The following is a 20998-nucleotide window of genomic DNA, read 5'->3' on the forward strand; positions in this document are numbered from 1 at the left end:
TGCCCCATATGGGGATATAGATACTTGAGGTTTATACATCAAAAAGATACAACAACATATGTAGGGGTAACTACCCGTCTAGCCATTCACACACAACTTACCCACACTCTTTCATATTTGCACACATGTACACAAATGTGCATGTGTTCATGCACATACCAACATACTCACACTCACTCTTGTGCACATTTGCACATACACTTACAACAAGCCTACATGCAAATACTTTCGCACTTATGCACTCATCCACATACAATCGTATGGATAACACTAGCTCGAACCAAAATATTTCGCATCACCTAATCGTGTGGGAGATTTTGTTGCAAAAAAACAAACTTGCAACACCTGGTCCAAATGTGCCAGACCGACAAACACACCATTATTGATCCTAATGATTACTTCTTTTTAAAGATTACTTTGTCGAAAATGTATCTATTATTGATCCTAATGATTGCTCTTGTTATAATATATAACAATCACACTCAAGACAAATATGCTTTTACAAGATTGCTAATATGGTTATTATGAACTTAGTTAGACTAAACTTACAACATTCTCTTTTACCATATTGCAAATTTGCATGTACAACGAGTAATAGCTAACATTACTCCTTTGTTAAAACTTGTGTACACTGTGGGTTGGGTGTATGTCCCATGGTTCATAGGTCTCATGTTCACACCTTTGGTTTCTACCTCTCATGTTTCCTTTTCGTCGTTATTTGCCAATATTTCGCTACTTTCAAAAGTACTTTTAGAGGTCTTCTTATGAGTAGAACTATCCACACTAATCCCTAAATTTGAAAATAAAATGCTTGAAATTTTCTCTATAATGCCAAAAATCCAAACAAAATGTATACAATCCAAGTTCTTCGCCCAAAAACAAAACAAAACGATAAAAAGCAATTCTAGTATAATTGTGAGAGTAGAAATTTGTCAAACTTAGGACTCATAATTGCAGTTGGCTAAACATTGTTTGACAAAGAAGTAATAAGCATTTTCCCAATTCATATTGGGGTTGTGCATTCATGCAACTAAACTAATAGGTGACAAAGCATGTAGATCATGCTAGATGTTGCACCTTGCTCCTCATCCATATAACCATTAAGCATCGCCTACAAACACTTGCTCTCCCTTATATATAAGGAATGCAAAGGTTTGAGAGAAAAACTTCGCAATACACCCGAGTGTTTTGTTGATTTCCTCCAAATAGGTATTGGTTATTTCCCCAAACAACCTTTACACAACCTTTGAAAGAAAGAAAAGACAAAGACAACTTGACCAATACAATTGTTGAGATATAAAATGTACAAGCACATATGAGTACATCGAGTCATGGGTTGACCAGCAAGGGCACTTGGGGGGGGGGGGGGGGGGGCATCTATGGAAATAAAGGAAAACAAACCAAAGGGACACACACCTTAGAGTTAGCTACCCCGTAGAATTTTGTGTCAGATGTCTAATATGTGATATATGTATGGGACAACAAACCTACCGACACCACAACATGACACGACGTTGTGTGTAATGAGAGAAGAGAAGAGAAATAAAGAGGAGCGAGTTCTTAATTAACTCCTCATGTGGGAAGGCCAATCTTGGATTCCAACCGTCAACAAAGAAATCAAAGAGGGGAACTCTCACACGCAATGTATTGTATTGTATTGTATTGTATTGTAAATTTGTATGTATGTATGTACGTATTGTTTCGTATTGTATTGTAAATTTGTATGTATGTATTGTATTGTAAATTTGTATGTATGTATGTATTGTTTCGTATTGTATTGTAAATTTGTACGTATGTATGTATTGTATGTATTGTTGTATTGTTGTATTGTATTGTATTGTATTGTATTGTATCGTGTCTGTCTGTATGTATGTATGTATTGATGACGTTTCTGTAGCGTAGATCAGATGTGTGTATGTATGTATGCATGTATGTATGTATGTATGTATCGGTGAGGCTCCTCTGGTAGATCGAGGAAGAAGACGACAGTAGCAGTAGCAGTAGCAGTAGCAGGAGTCTGAGCCAGCCATGGCGAGTAGGAAGCTGTTCACTGAGGTGGGCACCAAGATTGTTGCCGTGGGACGCAACTACGCCGCTCATGCCAAGGAACTCGGCAACGCTCTGCCCAAGGTTCTCTCTCTCTCTCTCTCTCTCTCTCTCTCTCTCACGCAACATGTTCATCTGCATCCGTATCATAATACATGCATATCACATGCACATACCCATACATATACATGTCATCATTCCAGACACATACCATACAGATACTCTCTCAACACATACACATCACATACATACATGCCGCCATTGTACATATACCCATACATACTGCATACATCCATAACAAAATAAGTGCATATGGCATATATACCAACTCAGATATACATATTCATTTACTCCATTTAAATTTTTTAATGTTGCTTTTTACATTGATTGCATTCAATCTGTGCTTGAATTAGACCTATGAATGAATATGTACAAAACATTTTTTTATGTTCCATTTGGATGGTTAAGATTGCTTTTTAGTTTTGATTCCAGTGAAATTAGGTTCATGGATGAATACATATTTAAACAATTAATGTTGCTTTTTACATTGATTGCATTCAATCTGTGCATGGATTAGACCTATGAATGAATATGTACACAACATTTTTTTATGTTCCATTTGGATGGTTAAGATTGCTTTTTAGTTTTGATTCCAGTGAAATTAGGTTCATGGATGAATACGTATTTAAACAATTAATTAACAAACCCCAAGCATCCTTACGTACCTAATGAATTGACGAAATTCTGAGATGACGCACGCAAGTGATCTGTTTGCAAACATGCTTTGAGATTAACATGCCACTGAAAATTTTGGCAGCAAATTTCTCATAAATCATTAGTGAGATTAACTTTCCAGTTATACACGTATAAATCCAAACTTAGGTTGAATTTTGAAGAGTAGTTTCTGAAGATGCTCTATATTAAAAGGAGATGATAGAGGAGAGAATGTTCAGAAGGGAGAAGGATGATCCCATGATTAGTTGCCCACTGTAGCTTGAACCCCAAATGCCCAGCTTTAATGGGTTGGCATTGCAAGGCTTTATGGCTAATTTTGATATTTACGAAAAATCTGGTCATATTGGTACCTGCAAAAAGTTGTAATATGCTACAATATGTATAGGTGTTTTATGTGTTAAGCAATAACATTCTATTTGGATCATAGAAATATTTATCTGTAGGTAGTATTCACTCTTTATGGGGCCAGTGATGAAGATAGTAAAAAGAGTAACCCAATGATTGGAAGGGGAATATGAATTTTCAGTTATTGCTTGAACTCAGATGGTAGACAACACTGTTCTGTATATGCAAAAAACCTTAAGGAGCTACATTTTCCCTCCATTATAGGAGTCATGGCTTTCTCAACCTAATCTAATGCAACATCCCTAACTTGCTGAGGGGAGATTATGTATGTAATACTTCTACCTTATTAATCTCAAGATCATTTCAAATAAATTTCCCCCTGTTCGAAGAAATATGCCACTTTTTCTTATCTCAAAAAACCAAACTAGAGGAAATTGACGAGATTGAAAACAGACAATAGAAATTTAATCTTCAGGTTTGGCTGCAGTGCATCAGCATTTAGCTTTTTCATAATTTAGTGAGCTATTTTCTGTTACCTGGTTTTATGGTGAGTTTTTTTATTTATATCTGCTTTGTTGATTTTCGACTGGATGATCTGCCATGAAGCAAAATACAAAGTGAACAAATGGTTTCACCTATTTCCCCCTTAGCACAGACTAATTTTGTTTCTTACCTTTTTAGAAAACAATAGATGAGTGAAACACAAAGGAACACAAAACATCTCAGCCTCCCTAGCTCACCAACACCTTCCCCATATTCCTAATGCATCATCATTTTAGCTTTTCAGGAGCCTGTTCTTTTCTTGAAACCAACATCATCGTACGTGCATCAAGGTGGATCGATTGAGATTCCACAACCATTGGAATCGGTTCACCATGAAGTTGAATTTGCTGTTGTTATTGGAGCCAAAGGCCGTGATATACCTGAAGAAAGAGCGATGGATCATGTTGAAGGTGAGTTGCTAATAATATGAAGTGGGCACCAAGTAGGAGAACGGAGAAAGGTGTAGTGAGATTATTCACATAGGAGTCTCTATACATATGCCTATACTGGGTCCTTAACTTGTAACTACATAAATATAGGAGTCTTTACAGATGCTGCATGTACTGGGAATTTAACTTGTAAATGCATGAATATAGGACCTCTAGGTCTCAAACTAGACCTTTACTTAATACATCTCCGTCTGGGTCTCAAACCAGGCCTTTACTTAATACATCTCCCATTGCATGGTAGGGAAAATAGCGCATCCAGTTCTGAAATGTTTCAGTCAGTCATGGAAGGGACCAAAGTGAAATGACAATGTAACTTCTGAAACATATATACAAAATATATATGATATATTATTGCCATACATATATACACACATACACACATAAATACATACATACATATATACATACATACATACATACATATATATATATATATATATATCAGATTAAAGACAAATAAAAACAACTGATCTTTATGTATTCATGGGTACATTGAAACAGTAGCAGAGTCAAGAGAATATTGAAAATTAGCTCTCAAGCGAGTTAGCTGCATTAGGGAAGTTGAAATGATCGAACAACATATTTTATCAAGATAGCTGTATTTTGAAAATTGTATTTTGAATGTTTATGAACTTAATTTAGGCTATGCACTGGCTATTGATGTGACTGCACGAGATCTACAAAGCGTTGCAAAAGTGAGAAGAGCTTTATAAATAAAGATAATCTATTTGATACTTATTTACTATCACTAAACCTTTTTTTGTGTTTCTTTCTATCGAAGGCTTCAGGATTGCCGTGGACAGTTTCCAAGGGCTATGACACATTTACTCCAATAAGTGATTTTGTATGCATCACGACTTAGGCTTATCTAGTGTAATATTGGTTATTATTTTCTTTAGTAGACAAAAAACTGATTTTGCTGATTTGATATCCAATAGATACCAAAGAAAAATGTTCATTCACTAGATGATTTGGAACTTTGGCTTAAGGTATGCATGCTACTGCTAACAGAAAGCTACTTAAAATTTAGAGAAGCATAAGGAGTAGTGGCTTCTAAGAATAATAAAATCTTAGCAATTATAAAGAAACTTGCCTTTTCAGGTTGATGGTGATGTAAGGCAAAGGGGCTCTACCAAAGACATGATCTTCAGTGTGCCCTTCTTGATCAGTCATATAAGTTCCATTATGACGTTATTTGAAGGTGATGTTATTTTGACAGGTATACATTTGAATAAAACATTATGTAAAATTAGAGTATTTTGGTGTCATGAGCTTAATTTTGTCCGTATGTAATATGTATGTCAACAGCGTCTCATGCAATCTAAAACATATAGAAACCCCAATCAAATCAGTCAAATGTTATTGTTTATCTAATTTTCAGCTCTTTTGAAAAACATACATTTGTCCTTTACTTAGCTTGGATGGATTTGGAGAAAATACGCCATCACTCTTACTGCACCACTTGTCATGCAAAATATCTGATTAACCAACGTTTTTTTTAAATGTCAGGAACTCCATCGGGTGTTGGGCCTGTTAAGGCTGGTCAGATTATAACAGCTGGCATCACTGGATTGGTTGACATGTCATTTCCTGTGGTCTCTAGACAGAAGATCAAGTTGTAAATACTTGATTCTAACATTTCTTCTTTAATAATTTCACACTTGATGAATCAAGTTACATCAGGACATATAATTAACTCTAAAGGCCTTCTGATTCACTACCTTTGGCTAAAGCCAATAATACGTATTTGACATGTATCCATCCATAAAAGAGACTTTAAATCAATACTTGAGAGTCCTTATTGGTCTTGCGTGCATGCAGAGCAACATGTTTTAGCACCAGTTTGTACACGTAAATGAACATCTAATCACTTGCTGCAGGATGCATGTAATTTTGATCACATTTAAATTTTCTTCACTGATATACCGCAAAGTATATGTATAAGAGTACCCTTGCATCATACCCATTTTAATAGTTTGGTTTTGCATACATGATGGGTAATATGTTTTTGCATCAATATGCATTTGTAAATGAATGTTTAATTGCCTAGTGTGGGATACATATATTCGATTGCATTTAAATTTTCTCCACTGATAGATCGGAAATTACACATCCCAGAGTAACCTTGACACTAAGCTTGTTATTAATTGATGACAACAAAAGGATTTCCAGTATGATATATGTTCAATATATGATGATGCATATGTAACATTTCCAGTATATCTCACATTGTGTACCTGTAACTTATCATGATCTATGAAGACTTAAAGAAAATATTTGGGGTAGAAATAGCTTACTTTTGGGATAATTAACCCTGCTAAACTAGATGGTATTGATAAAACAATGTGGTTGTCTTGGTTCCAGTGAAAACTTGCAGAAAGTCCTAAAAGTCATACCACTGCTTTTGAGCAGGTAGAAAACAATAACACAATGTGTGGTTGTCTTGCTTCCAGTGAAAACTTGCAGAAAGTTATAAAAGTCGTACCACTGCTTTTGAGCAGGTAGAAAACAATAACACAATGTGTGCTTGTCTTGCTTCCAGTGAAAACTTGCAGAAAGTTCTAAAAATCATACCACACTGATTTTAGGCAGGTATTTTCTATGTTGGACTACATGTACCAAGTACTAAACAGGAATCACGTTCTGAAGAAGACCAAGTTTGAGCAATTTCTCCATGCAACTGAACCCACATGATCATGTATTTCCAACTATTCTTTTCTCAATTCAGTGTAAAATTTGCATTGCAGGCCTCATAGAAATTCCTGTATTAGACTCGATACAAGAAACAGTTCACAGCTAAGCCTCACAGCATGAAAAAGATAAATGACTTATACTTTGTAAAGTGAACATGTAGCCACTACAAGAATAGAGTGAAGTGAACATGTTGATACTACAAGAATAGAGCTGTAAAAGTAGCCAAAAAATAGAGCAGTAAAAGTACCTCCTTTAAGACAACATATACCCCTCTACATATTTCTGGTTTGTATTCTAATGTCCATACATCTCTTATAAAGAGAACATGTTGCCACTACAAGAACATAGCAGCAGAAGCAGCCATAACTATACCTTTTTTAACAGATATAATACTCCACCATGTGTGGATTGTGTTCTCATGTCTACACCTCTTCATTCAAACTTTGCAAGTATGCAATGAGTTACATGAGATGACTTTTAAGAATATCACCTTCCTCTGACACATCATCATCAATTATGCTTTGCTTTCCTCCACATGTCATCATTAATACAATGCCCGCACACTTGCATACATATCATGAAAAATCATGATCCAGAGTTTTGGGTTCAATACTATCATTATCCGTGCAGAAACCAAATCCAAAGTTTGAAATGCAAACAAATTCTCAGATCAATACTCATATTACCTGAAACAACCATAGATTTACCACCATTTTCAGCTAACTTCTATTTGTAAGGTTTGATATGCTAATATGATTGGTTCCAATTTGTGATTGCCTTTTTGTGGATTAACATGATGGAACAATTTTACAAAGACTAAGCACACTTTTCTGTTCAAGTCAATCAGACATGCCCTTAGCATGGCCTGTAACAAAATGTACTGATGTTTGTGTTTGAACAGCTGGAAAGAATCAGAGGTACACGGTTTTGTGCAAAGCTATTTACATCCTTAGATTTTGGTGTATAAGCCACTGGCAAGGACTGAAGTCCATCTCTTCTTTTTTATCAAACAAATGGCTGAACACAAGCCACAAAGAATATAATTACAAATTCCTCCAAGTGCAGGCTTCTTTCCACTAATGAGGGAGAGGACCGAGTGCAATTAGCTGCTGAGAGGTGGCGAGATTGCACCCTCATTTTGATCATACCATCTACGCTAGGAGTAAACATTTCAGCTGTAGCTTTTGTCGCTTTGACATTTCGTATCTCTCCATTGAACCACAGGCCATTAAGATATTATGTATTTTGAGTGCACCCAGATAAAATATTTAAGAGCTCGGCAATATCATGGAAGGCCAGAATCTCCAGAATATATGGACACATTGGAGTCAGTAGCTCCTGCTGCAAGGAATACTTTGTATGGATGGAAACTCAGTGAGCTAACTGGCCCAATCCTTTGCCCGAGGAAACTGTTATGGTATCGGATAACACTTAGCTGTTCTCCTTGTAAATTAAAAACTTTAATCACCTGTTTGGCTGACCCACATGCAATGAAAGGTGCATGTCTATGTACAGCCATTGCTGATAATAAGCTGCTGCGTGCATCCACCTCAAGGCAGGGTGTTTCCGGTTTCCTCATGTCGATAAATTTCAGGTCACCTGCTCCTGATGCTGATACTATCTGGCAACAAATAAGTGGTCATTCTTAGCACTTGAGGAATAATAATCCAAGCTTGCAAATTAACAGATTTGACACTCAATTTATCAGATCATCACAGATGGCATTGCATTAGTATGATATTAATTGAAAAGGAATATCTGCCATGAACAAAGATTTAGTGTATGAAGGCTTTGTAAATTGAAATTAAAAAATTTCAATACTAGCATTTCTAAAAGTTGTAAAGGTTGTGAATCCAGTCCAGACAAAAATGCAAGACTTCATTTCATGCCTTGTATAAACCATCTCAGGGAGTCCGTGATACAAGTGTTCTGATTGTCTGTGTATATAGTTCCAAAAACATTAGGGGTTCTAATATTTTATGCAGAATGAATCTTCTAATATTACACTTGCACCTGACCGTTTATAGGATTCAAACTAAGAACTATGACATGCATGTCAGGGTTCGTGAGTGTGTGTGTATGAGAGAGAGAGAGACCTTCTTTGAGTCTAATCCCGGCAGAAAGTCCACATTTATGACCTTTTGTGAATGCAGAGTTGTGATACAAGCCCTGAAATAAACACACATCATAGTTATCACCTAAAACTAGAATTTGTAGAGTTAAATATAAAAACATTATACAGAAAATGTTAAACCAGCAGGTAGACTCATAGCCCAAAGAGCTCAATCTTAGACAAAAGATCCATTAAATACGTTTCTGTGTAAGAGGTCTTCAATCCTTGATCAGCTCTTTCAATTTCCAACAGGGTCATTAGCTCATAAATCCTCAAACATTCATGACTACTTTCATAATGTCATCAGTTCATCAATTCTAGTTGAAGCTTCCCAAAACAGATGGAGAACTTTTCAATGGTTCTTTTCCTTAAATTATTGATCGAGTTACCTTCTGATTTCAAATTTTATCTTAATATTCCCAATCACAACACATGAATCCAAGTGCCTGAGTCAGCCGGTAACAAGCAAGTTTGACCAAAACAATAACAGCAACATTTACACTGACACCTGCCACAAACAAACCAGTGATGCAATATATGGAACAAAAGAAAAACTGAAGCTTACAGATTTCTGGATCTTATATCGAATACTCTAACTGATCCATCATAATAGCCAGCAGCAACATAATGATATAAGCCTTGTGATGCAGACTGAAATTCAACGGAACAATAAGTAGCAAGAAAAATGGAATACAAATCATACTGATTTCCGATAAGCTCACCAAAGAAGAGACAGTACTGTCTGATTGTGAAGGAATATCGAATGCAAGCATCTCAGAATTCAAATCCCATACTGCAATTGAAGATACCTCGCCAGAGGCATACTGTTGAAATCTAACATCAGTGGCATTCTCAAAATAACTAAATGAGAGTGCAATCCTCTACTCAATACACAGTTAAAAGGTTCCTATAGTATGGACAAGAAATAGATGAGTATTACCAGAAATCCTCTAAACTGCTGCCAGTCCATTACAGCATTCATACTCCGGACACCAGGTTTATGTCCTTGGACTGTTTGCCATGCTGTTACCAAATGCTGAGCATTCTTCTGAGTATAATCTTTCCAGATTCTTACACAACCATCACCTAAATAAATAAAGATCTTAGACATTATATCACAACAAAATAATTGGTTCATGTGATAAAGTCGATATAGTCATTTACTTACTTGATGCTACAAGTAAAAGACTGTCATCAAGTTCATTAAGTACACACATTCTGGACACACCCTTATCAGCAGCTTTATGGTTATCAAACATGTTAACCAATTCTCCTTCTTCATAATCCCAGATCCTTCAACCAAATACATGATTCGAAATGTCAGCATTTTGTCCACAGACAGAACTAAATAATAAACGATTATCAAGTATATTTTCACTGGAGCAGTTAACAGAAGACTTAAGAGAAAGAACAAACTGTAGCATTGTAATATTCTCAGCACCAACCTTATAACCTCATTTTCATCTGCAGAACACACAATTGGTATAAAGGGGTGTAAGAGTACAGCTTTAGAAGTGCTTTGAGATTCAATATCAAAGCTTGCAATCTGATCACTGACTCTTGTGATGTCTGTTTCAAAGTTCCATTAATGATTTTACATCAGCACCATTGATAGCAGTAGAATTATGACAAGAGCTTTCCCCACTTACTAGAATGTTCACATTTGGAAATTCCATCCAATGCTAACCGCTGCCTTTCAGTTCTACGAGTTGAAGAATCATCATCATCATCATGTGGAAGCTCAAGAAGTGGTCTGGCGTAATGACCAGAACTCCACTTGTATAAGTTTGAGGAAGGTACTGTCACATTTTCCAATGCTGGTGAAGGCCCACCTCCAACGAGTGCTGAACCAGCTAAACCAGACTCTGCAGTTCTTCGCAAGTGAGGACTGAACTCTAAAGAGCATACTCTTCTCATTCCAGTTCCAGTTAGCACACTTTGTCCTGTTGGGGGACTCGCAGGAGGTGTCCGAAATGTGACTGTAGAGTTACCTGTAGATAGAAATCCTCTTAGAAATGTAAATGGAAGAGCCTAAAATCAAACAAAAAAAATGTAAACCTGATGGTGAATCTATCCAGGAGAAGGATCGAGGTAAACTTGAGAGTACAGTTGGAGGCATTGCTCCTATTGAGGAGTTCCTTTGATGGCCAGATCCTGAACCTAAGTGTAGAGTTGGACTGGTGCCAACCTTCACAGGGTTGACAACAACAGGTTCAACACCAATATTTCTGAGGACTTGTCGACCAAAGCCTGCAACATGAGGAAAAGGGTCCCTTCCCAGAGTATACATAGCTGAGACACAGCGAACATAAAAACTGCTTTCCTCTGTACGTTGTTTTCTAGGCCTAAGATCACCATTGCTTGACTTTTCATTTTCCAAAAACTTGGACACTTCTGTTGAAGGAGAACCCTGCATCAGAGAAGACACTTGAAGTGATGGGCTGTTGAAACTTATGTGCACTGGCATTGGCTCTGTTAGTCTCAGACCTGCGCTCTTCGAAAGAGCAACAGAGCTCCCTGAGAGAGCCATTTGAGCAGCGTTACTGTAATTCCCTGATGCGCTCCGGATAGGTGTTAATGTCGGTAATGAGGTAATGACAGAATTTGATGGGGGCTTTAAGTACGCAGCTGCAATGGGTTTCAAGAGCTTATTATGTCCAATGGCAAATCGAGACAGACCTGAAATTTCAATAGAACTTCTTTCAAAAACGAAATTGATTAGAAATACTAGTGTAGTATAACGAGTGATTTTGTAATACCTATTGCAAGCTCTACTCTTACTAAAGGACTTCCATCATATAGTACTTTCAGTAGATAATTAGCTATTTCTTGCTCAGCTTTGTGTCTTTCTTCATCTTCATGATCATCATCCAAGGAAGCACTATCTGAGACTAATTCACTTCCAACAGCAATCAATGTCCCAAGTGCAAAAGTAGCAGCAGCACGAACCTGAAAAGATATAAGCTTTAGGAAAACAAGAGACTTTCACTTGCATAGATGTTCTCCATAAACCCAGGTAAGATACCTCAGGCTGTGTCTCAGACAGAAGTTGCATGAGAATTGCTGGTGCACTTGCTTGAAGCCCTTGCTGCTGAGCAAGGTCATATCCTTCCCACAGCTTTCCAAGACACAGGCACAGCCATTTCAGCAGCATTGTGTCTCGTTGCCCATCTGTTGATAACCAGGTTTGAATGTGCTGGAGGCATATACTAACAAGACCACATTGGAGGCACTCTTCCTGTCCTCTTCTATGCCCATCCACAATAACTGTAAGTACAAAGGCTGCCATTGCCTGTTGTTCAGCATGTATATCTGGACTGTCCAAAAACTTGATAAAGTACTGATGGCCATTGTCCTTTACCAAATCCACCTGGCAGGACTGAAAACACTGACCTTGGATCAATTTCTATTTTCATCATAAAACAAGTCTCCAAAATTAGAAAATACCTTATCCAAAGCAAGAATTTTGGTCCATATGAATACTAGGATCTGTCTGAGCTCAGCTGCAGTTGTTTGGAGCAACTTAAGCACATATGGGAATATTCCAACAGAGAGTGCCTAAAGAGTACCAGGTAAGGTATACCTTCCAAATTCTATCTGCATAAGAATGATAACTTTATGAACACAATAATAATTACCAAATCAACAGCCCACGCTCCCATATCCAAAAAACGTCCTAATAGAACTAGAGCTCGAAATCTATGAGACTGGCTCAGTAGCACCTGCAAAAAAAATATAAACAAATATCTCTAGAACAGTGCAAAGACATTGTTCAACAACAGAGAAAAAAATTATAAATATAAAAAGTCCACCATAGTTTCTATCCTCAACATTTACTCATTAGATAAATATATACATATCACATGATTGGGTTTTTTGGCATAAAAAAGGAGGATAGGCACATACATGCAAGCACAGCACAGCGCAAGAGAATTTGACAAATCCAATATTTATAAATGTAACCAAAAATTCATTTTCTATTATTGACGCATATATCAAAAATACAAAAAGCACCAAAGTGGATGCTATTTACTATAGAAGTTTGCTTGTAGTGCTACACATTGAGTATTATGTATTGCTTTTGTCTTGGTCTTCAGCAATTTTATCAGATTTCAACAGATCAGAACCATTCATTAAAAAAAGGATGAAGGCAGAACACATGTGGAGAGCCCAACAAGGATCCAGGGAGAAAGGGCACAAGCTCAAGAGCATATAATATATAAAAGTCATACGCAAAAAAGTGTAGGCAGCCATCAGCAGGAGACATTCTAATTAGCTCTAGGGTATAATTGAATTAGAAACTGTAATTCGGCCCAACTGAAACTGGCAAACCAAAATGCAGTCATCTCTTCTCTTTTTCTCTCACATATTTCTGAAACTGTTTCATATTTTAGAAACTCTCGGTCTCTTTCTCTCTCAAACTCTGCATCATATTTCAGAAATTTCACTCGGTTCTCGGAATCTTAATTGTTTAGTATTTTTTCTTTTCTCTCTGGATCTTGGTTTGATAGGTTAGACCACATCACTGTGAGAAAAACAAGTGCTATAGTGGTCATGGATTCAGTCCCATAAAATAGATCGTGTTTGGTCTCCAACTCAAAGTCTTAAATTTGAGAAAAAACAAGTGCTATCATTGCCATGGGTTCCATCCCATCAAAGGGCTTGCATTGGATCTTCCATGAAAATTAATAATCTCTCTCTAATTCTGTTCATATTTCAGCATTTGTTTCTCTGAAGTTTACATTCTGAATCTAATTTTAGCAAGTTAGTAATTGTCAAGTATCTACTTGTAATCTCCTTGTCTGCAATAAAAACATGCAATATCATAGAGCACACTTCACTAGTTCCTCACTGAGGTGAAACACCATGTTTCAGGTTTGGCATGTTTCCCAGTGACACTGCTGTGGGACTATGTATCTGTAGCTCATCACCAAGGATGAGAGACCATCAGCTCTTTGAGATGTAGTCATACACCGTTAGGTAGGTGATGCTAGAAAATATCAGTGTCTTGCAAGTGATCATCCCCATTATCAGGAGGCTGCATCTCCAAGCTACAAAGAATACTCTCTTAAATCAACAGGAACAGAGGATGCCTAGAAGCTACCTCACAGATGACAACCATATTTGGTCAATTGGTAAAAAATGATGCATTGCAAATACAAAAATATGAGAAACTTCCAAAGTGAATTATCTACATGAGATTTTTTATCAGCTTTACTTAATATCAAATCCGAGCTAATCATTACCTGAAGAACAATCGGCAGTTGTTCTGGGGGTTTTTTTCTTTCTGACCCATGGTTCAACCAAACCTCAAAAGCTGTTAATTGTTCACTGAAAAAGGGACTTGCCTGGAAATACAATACAAAGAGCATGCATAAGCTGAATGAAGCATATATCAACTATTAGAATGTTTCCAATCTACAATAGGACTAATAATTGTAGCATAATTAATAATACCTTAAATTCAGTTGAATCCTTTAATAATCCAGGGAGTTGAGCAAGGCACATCTCAGCAGCCATATCCCATGCATACCTACAGATATGGGAATCTGAATATCGAATATTAACGTATATTTTGTCAAAATGTACGAATTTAGAGAGCTTATTCTACCACATTGGGTGCTGATGAGTAGGAGGCAAACGGGGATAGGACAAAGGAGAGCAATTTGCAGCTCGCATTATTCTTTCTGCAAGGATGAAATTCCGAAATAGACTTGCAACAAGAAGGTCTTGACGAAACAACTTTTGAAATAATTCTGCAAAAAGAAACGTTGATTAGAAAGTTAAGGGAAATTCAAATACTGATTTAAAGTTGCCCTAATCAGTTTTCAGAAAAACACACCTCGTGGAAGGACGTTCCAGGCAATAGTATCTGTTATAGCTGTAAAAATCCAGTTTAACTCTCCTAAAGGTGTTTTACGATCATTCTGCCTTCCTGGAATTTGGTCAATAAGATCTGGATCTAGAGAATCCTTAAGCAATGACCTCGGGCAAAACCTATATGGAATAAAAATAATCAAAGGTCAAAAACAAATTGTAAACCCCAGTAGTATATACACTATAACACTAGATTAAATTGATTCATTGCTTTTCATTGGATCAATATTTTCAACAACAATTACAGTTTTTTGAAATAAGGGTGTATTTTCAAAAAATCCAATGCATCATAACATGGTTGGGGATAAGCAGCTTGCAAGAGACGCCCATTGAGAATTTACAATTAGACTTTAATTGGCCAAGTTGACAGCAGAGTCAAGCAAGCACATTTGGACAGATGTAAAAATAGTAGAATTTCCAATGACACAGGGTTATTGAAAAATATAAGTACGCCCATAATATAAACTTCCAGTCCTTGATTATCCACTGCCTTAGTCTTTTCCTCTTAAGAACAAACTGATTTCTCAGGATACATCACCTCTCCCAACAAGCCTGGTTCGGAATACTCCAACTGGATCAATATTTTCAACAACCATTACAGTTTTCTGAAGGTGTATTTTCACAAATTCCAATGCATCATAACATGGTTGGGGATAAGCAGCTTGCAAGAGATGCCCATTGAGAATTTACAATTAGACTTTAATTGGCCAAGTTGACTGCAGAGTCAAGCAAGCACATTTTGATAGATGTAAAAATAGTAGAATTTCCAAAGACACGGGCTTTTGAAAAATATAAGTACGTCCATAATATAAACTTCCAGTCCTTGATTATCCACTGCCTTAGTCTTTTTCTCTTAAGAACAAACAGATTTCTCAGGATACATCACCTCTCCCAACAAGACTGGCTCAGAATACTCTTAACTACAAGATGTAGTTCATTATTCAGACTTGATTGCATCCGTAACTCTAGATCATTAATATCAGTTCCTAGACTAGTGCAGTAGGTGAAGTTGATGCTTAATATTATCTGATAGGTCAGACCCACATTTACAGCTATACTATAAACTGAATTTATCATCATCCTCTGGAAACTCATATACAAAATGAGAATACAGAGAAAGCAGAGCTTCATTTACCATCTTAAAGCAACCTTGATTGGTGTTGTTAGACATGCAGTAAATACATCTGCTGGTAACTCTGCATGTTGAGGTAAGATCTCATTTGCTCCACACGCTGCTAAAAGGATACAATCTTTTGTCGCAGATGAAACTGGACTATTAAGACCCCACTCTGGGTGCTGCCAATTAGGAAATCCATACTAAGAATACCAACAATGCAATATATAAAGCCACAAAAACATATTCTAGATAGAGAAATTACCTCACAAAAGGCATTTAGGATCATCCCAGCCGAAGAGCAGTCAAACACATAAATGGATGGTGTTCCAAGCCAAGACTCCAACTCATACACAGACAATGGTATGTATTGTGTGTAAGTCTGGCATAATAGCATAATTGATATCATGTTTCATGAAATTTTGAAGCATACAAGCAACTTTGCACTATCTTGTCTACCAACCCGATTGAAAAGCCAGATTTCACCATTAATTGTTGGCTTTGGAACACCATGCCCGTTGTAGTGAAATAGAACTCGCTCTAACTTCGCACTCTTCCGACATTGTGAACAGAGTCTTTTTAATTCCTCAACAGTTGGGTCAAGTTGCAGTTTATACTTAGCCTGTCATAAGAAATGACCAGAAGGAAAGACTCTGTAAATCCATCATCTAAATGTGGGAACCAAGAAAACAAAATACACCATACCCGTGGTTGCCATCGCTCATATTGTGCTTGCAAATTTCTTCCAATAGCCTCAATAGCTTTTTGTGCAGACATTGAGAATGGATCTACCATGTCAAAATTAATCCTTTAGATTGTACTGAAAAGAGATAGCTTCTAGGAAGTAGAACCAGATATGAAAATGACTAAATAACGTAAGATATTTTATCAATATGTTCAGGAACTATCCTACCTATCCAGCATTCCATTCTCGCACAAGGAGAAATTTTTATGATATCTGGAGGATCAACACCAATGTTCAAGCAAAGCACCAAAGCAACATACCCAGTTTTCATCTGCAAAAACGTGTACCACCACAACTCCAGAATAAAAACTTGAAGCGTATCATCCAAACATAAATTTCATGATACGACAGTTATTTAAATATAAAAAAGTGACCACTACAAAAGTCAAGTTTACTTTAAAAGCTAAAATATTTTTGTTTAATATTTTCATACTCTCCTATAAAATACCTATATGATCTTCTCTACAACAAATTGCAGAAAGAAAGAGGTATGTGTGTGTATTCTGTAACATACACTGCAGAAAGAAACATGTGTATATCTTGGCACATGACACTGAAGAGGAGATTAAAAATGAAGTGTTTAATATAAATAAACTAGTAAAAAGTCCAGAGATACCCAGTAAATTCAATTTTATGTACAAATTGAGGCAAGAAAGAATTCAAGGATTTAAGGCATGGTCTCAGGAAATCACATCACGAGATAAGAACTGAAATGCCTATGAGATGGAGGCAGACACCATGACCAGGTCCAGTTCATGATGGTTTGAGCAACCTCACTTAGAAAATCTTCAAGTTGGTCATGAGTCAAGTTGTTGCTTCAAGATCCAGGAAATCATACTCTATTTTCAATTCACTTTAGAGATGTATATTTTAAAAACAAAGTCTGTTACAAGGATTCTCTTGATGGAGTATAATTTCTAGCTTTCGTTTCAGTAAGATATTAGTCTTTGTTGTTTTTTGGCTGTAACATTCTCTTGACTTTTTGAAGGGATAGAATGTAATACGCAAAAGCATTTGTATAGAGTACGCCGCATGTTATGTTTGCTTGGGGCTGAGTTCATCCAAATACATAATAGTTTTCAGCAGAGAACCTACATCACTGTTTCGACACACTAAATTGCCAGCCATTCTGTTGCCAAAGTTACTAATTATTGACAAATTCAATGTTTTTTTATACTAATGATATTTACAAAGAATACCTATTTTTTCCCATGAAATTTGTTTGAAGTTATTCTATTATACACCGAATCTAAATAAATTACCTTACCTTTCAGTATCCACAGAGCAGGTCCTCTTTCTGTACATGTTGGATGGCATCTCCCTCACTGTTTCACACTCACAGAGGATCTTAAAAAGCTAGATTTCCGCAGGACATGAATACCCCTGTCCTGGGCATACTTCTTCCTACATATACAGATACCTACTTGTCTCAAGGATTCAATCCATATATGAGCTATTCAGATCATAGAAACTAGAAATCGAGCATGACAGGTGAACAAATATGGACCAGATAAGAGGATATTCAAGTTATTAAATGACGCTTAAGACAGAAGGATACTAAATTTTCTTCTAGACACTATAATATCCTTCACTATTTCTATAGCCTCTTCGGGTATTGGTCCAATGTGACATAGAAAACATTTCGGAAACAGAAACGAGGCTGGGACCGTATCCCCAGATATGATGAGAAGCAAGGACAAGGGATAGATAATGGGTAAGGGGACATAAAGCTTAAAACAAGTCATCTGATGTGACCATGCTTCGATCTGCTCTCTCTACTAATGAATTACCATACTGAGAGATTGTTATACCCAAACACAGATAGTCCATCGGTTGCTTTTGCCTTCTGCAAAAGTTAATTCACATTTTATTTTACTAGGACATATGTGCTCTTTTGTGAGCAGATTTTCACAATCATATATGTGCTTTTAAGAACTGTCAGTGTTGAAATTGTTAATAGAAGATACGGATGTAGCCAGGTTGCGCTGTCAACCAGGAACTAGGCTTTCAAATCGCACAAACTCCATTGAGCAGATTTTCAAAATCATATATGTGCTTTTTAGAATTGTAAGTGTTGAAATTGTTAATGGAAGGTACCGATATAGCCAGTTTGCGCTGTCAACCAGGAACTAGGACTTCAAATCAACTCCATTAGCTTACCCTAGCAGTAAGTTGTTAAGGCTATCAAAAGAAGGCCTGGAGTTTAAGGCTCAATTTTCAAGCCAATATTCATATTTTTTTCTTAATATTTACTAGATGCCACTGTGGAATGTAGGGATTGAAGGCATGAATGATCTTCTAGTCTCTGCCAGAAGACCTTAACAACTTAGCTACAACCATCTGGACTCCCTCCCTCTCTTTCTCTCTCTCTCTCTCTCTCTTCATTCATATATATTTTTTGGGGTAAACCCTCCATTTTGAGACCAAGCCACATTTAGCACAATACATATTTGTGTGTATTGGTGACAAGCACTTAATTCTAGTGGAAAGCTCTATTTCTATCAACCATAACCCTGGGTTCAGATACCATTCATTCACTAGATGACACCGTGGAATGATGTACAGGTTGACAACTCCATCCAACAGTCTTTCAACATTTCTTAGATGAGAAAATGGGAGCAAACTTCCACACAGTACATAAAAATAGAGAACAGCACTTACTCTATCCTTCATTCTCCATTTCGAGACCACGCCGCTTTCAGCAGGGCCAGCAGATGCAGAAGGTTCATAAGCATGTCGATTAGCACCACTGAGATACACAGTTTGAGGTACATAGATGATCCTCATGTTACCATCCACCTCTCTTTCTGATGAGTCAGCTTCCACCATAGTTCCTCCACATTCCTCAATTGTTAGACTCGGTCTAAGAATTCCATCCTCATTATTTTTATTGTTGTTATTGTTGTTAAGCAAAGCTAGTTCTGATGATCCTGTACGTATCCTAGCCATGATTCCTACATCAATGCATTCCTTGGAAGCCATCACCTCTCCAACAGCCATTCGAAAGTCTCGCTTTTATAAACTTTTCTTTTTGATGAAATGACGTAAAAGAGGAGACCATTGGGGTAAACCTCTGTTTACTTTCTCCTTTCAATGCTTTTTTTTAGTGTTTCTTTCTTTTCAGCTGAATCAAGACTGAATTGCCTTGTTAGAGAAATGCATGAACGCTTGTATGGCTTGCATACACGGGTATATTCAACTTTTTAGAATCATATTGATATTCTTTTTATACAACCAACATCAAAATACTCTAAATCAACTGATAGAAAACTTAGAAATCACGTCTTGCCCATGTAAGTTGACTCTGAATGAACCATCTGAAGCCTCCAGAAGTCATAATGGTTTGATCTGAAGCTACAAAGGAAGGCCACAAACACCATATCTGCACTTCTCTGTAGAATTCTTAGCGCTGATTTTCTGAACAAATGCAACGTCCAGATCACCATGCTTCAGCTGAAGCCAAGAGTAGTCGTATGCATATCATCAACCAATTTGCAGATCTTGACTTTCAAAACGAACTCTTTATCAAATCTCCCTTTCTTCCTATGGGGAAGGAACTCTTATCAAAACTCTATTCCTACTTATCTTTGACTTTCTCCCTCTTTCTCCTTCTTTTCCACTCGGATGTAACCCTTGTCGAAACTCCTTTCACATTCTCTCTCTCTCTCTGTTTCTGTATTTTTCTTTCTTTTTCTTTAGGGAGGAAAGGAACGAAAAAAATGTGCCTTAATTCGACAAGCACCTGATTGACAAGGTAAGCCAAAAATGATCTGATTGCTACTTGCTCCTTCTAACTTCTGAGAAGATCGATTCAACTCCGAAGACCTTAGTGAAAGCTCTTGTAGAAGAAGAAGAAGAAGAAGAATCGGAAAGGAACCCTAAAAAAACAACTGATCGATCTGCTTCACTGCTTTCGATTTACGGCACAGGGTTTTTCCTTCTGAAAAACATGGATTCTTCTTCCCTTGATACGCATCTCCTGCACGCTATGGACATTCAAAAGCAACGCTAGGATGCCACCAGTACTTCTCCTAATCGAGCAAAGCCCTAAAATTTTAACAGAAACGAAGAGGAAAGGCAGAGAGAAGCAAAAAGGAAACGAGGAGATGAAGACGAAGACGAAGACGAAGACGAAGACGAAGACGAGGCAGACTGAGACGAGGAATTCAGCGGGAACAACAGAGACCACGGGAAACAACAGGCATTGTAGGAAGAGAGGGGGGAGGTAATCGATCCACTGGAGTAAGCAGAGGAACGGGAGTTGAATTAAGCAGAGGGGGGGGCTAGAATTAGGGTTAAAGTTAGGGTTAGGGTTAGGGTTGGGGGGCGGGGGTGGG

General features: G+C 37.1%; 2 protein-coding genes across 3 annotated transcripts; one reads left to right on the plus strand and one right to left on the minus strand.

Annotated features, from left to right (window-relative positions):
* The first annotated feature begins 1909 nt into the window (after window positions 1–1909).
* Window positions 1910–6039, plus strand: LOC147864433 (Fumarylacetoacetate (FAA) hydrolase family). The gene is made up of 7 exons (XM_087320252.1): window positions 1910–2130; window positions 3914–4079; window positions 4761–4813; window positions 4900–4962; window positions 5057–5107; window positions 5220–5337; window positions 5628–6039. The coding sequence occupies exons 1-7, from the start codon at window positions 2029–2031 to the stop codon at window positions 5738–5740; spliced, it is 666 nt and encodes a 221-aa protein (XP_087176378.1). The 5' UTR covers window positions 1910–2028; the 3' UTR covers window positions 5741–6039.
* Window positions 6040–7568: 1529 nt separating this feature from the next.
* Window positions 7569–20707, minus strand: RAPTOR1 (Regulatory-associated protein of TOR 1). 2 transcript variants are annotated; one of them, XM_087320253.1, is made up of 23 exons: window positions 19323–20706; window positions 16830–16932; window positions 16622–16704; window positions 16380–16538; window positions 16182–16298; window positions 15938–16098; window positions 14768–14922; window positions 14537–14681; window positions 14383–14458; window positions 14172–14273; window positions 12564–12647; window positions 12373–12483; window positions 11951–12304; window positions 11685–11874; window positions 10984–11604; window positions 10575–10916; window positions 10371–10494; window positions 10094–10218; window positions 9866–10011; window positions 9648–9749; window positions 9491–9576; window positions 8909–8981; window positions 7569–8433 (listed from the first exon to the last, which is right to left on the minus strand). In XM_087320253.1, the coding sequence occupies exons 1-23, from the start codon at window positions 19659–19661 to the stop codon at window positions 8098–8100; spliced, it is 4134 nt and encodes a 1377-aa protein (XP_087176379.1). In that variant the 5' UTR covers window positions 19662–20706; the 3' UTR covers window positions 7569–8097. The 2 variants fall into 2 exon arrangements, 1 of the variants encoding a protein (XP_087176379.1); XR_015529850.1 differs by lacking the exons at window positions 7569–8433; window positions 8909–8981 and having other exon boundaries at window positions 9485–9576; window positions 9648–9759; window positions 19323–20707.
* Between the last annotated feature and the right edge of the window lie 291 nt (window positions 20708–20998).

This window comes from Azolla caroliniana, unplaced genomic scaffold (genome assembly GCF_043228905.1).
Source record: "Azolla caroliniana isolate FFs.n. ecotype wild unplaced genomic scaffold, voAzoCaro1.0.p SCAF_5, whole genome shotgun sequence".
Lineage (NCBI taxonomy): Eukaryota > Viridiplantae > Streptophyta > Polypodiopsida > Salviniales > Salviniaceae > Azolla > Azolla caroliniana.

Coding starts and splice junctions, on each gene's coding strand:
- LOC147864433 (XM_087320252.1), top strand. CDS start 2,029: ATGGCGAGTAGGAAGCTGTTCACTGAGGTGGGCACCAAGATTGTTGCC. Junction 4,963..5,056: donor TTACTCCAATAAGTGATTTT/GTATGCATCACG, acceptor GATATCCAATAG/ATACCAAAGAAAAATGTTCA. Junction 5,108..5,219: donor ATTTGGAACTTTGGCTTAAG/GTATGCATGCTA, acceptor TTGCCTTTTCAG/GTTGATGGTGATGTAAGGCA.
- RAPTOR1 (XM_087320253.1), bottom strand. CDS start 19,661: ATGGCTGTTGGAGAGGTGATGGCTTCCAAGGAATGCATTGATGTAGGA. Junction 16,299..16,379: donor AAATCTGGCTTTTCAATCGG/GTTGGTAGACAA, acceptor CTATTATGCCAG/ACTTACACACAATACATACC. Junction 12,648..14,171: donor AACTGCCGATTGTTCTTCAG/GTAATGATTAGC, acceptor TTTTTTTTGCAG/GTGCTACTGAGCCAGTCTCA.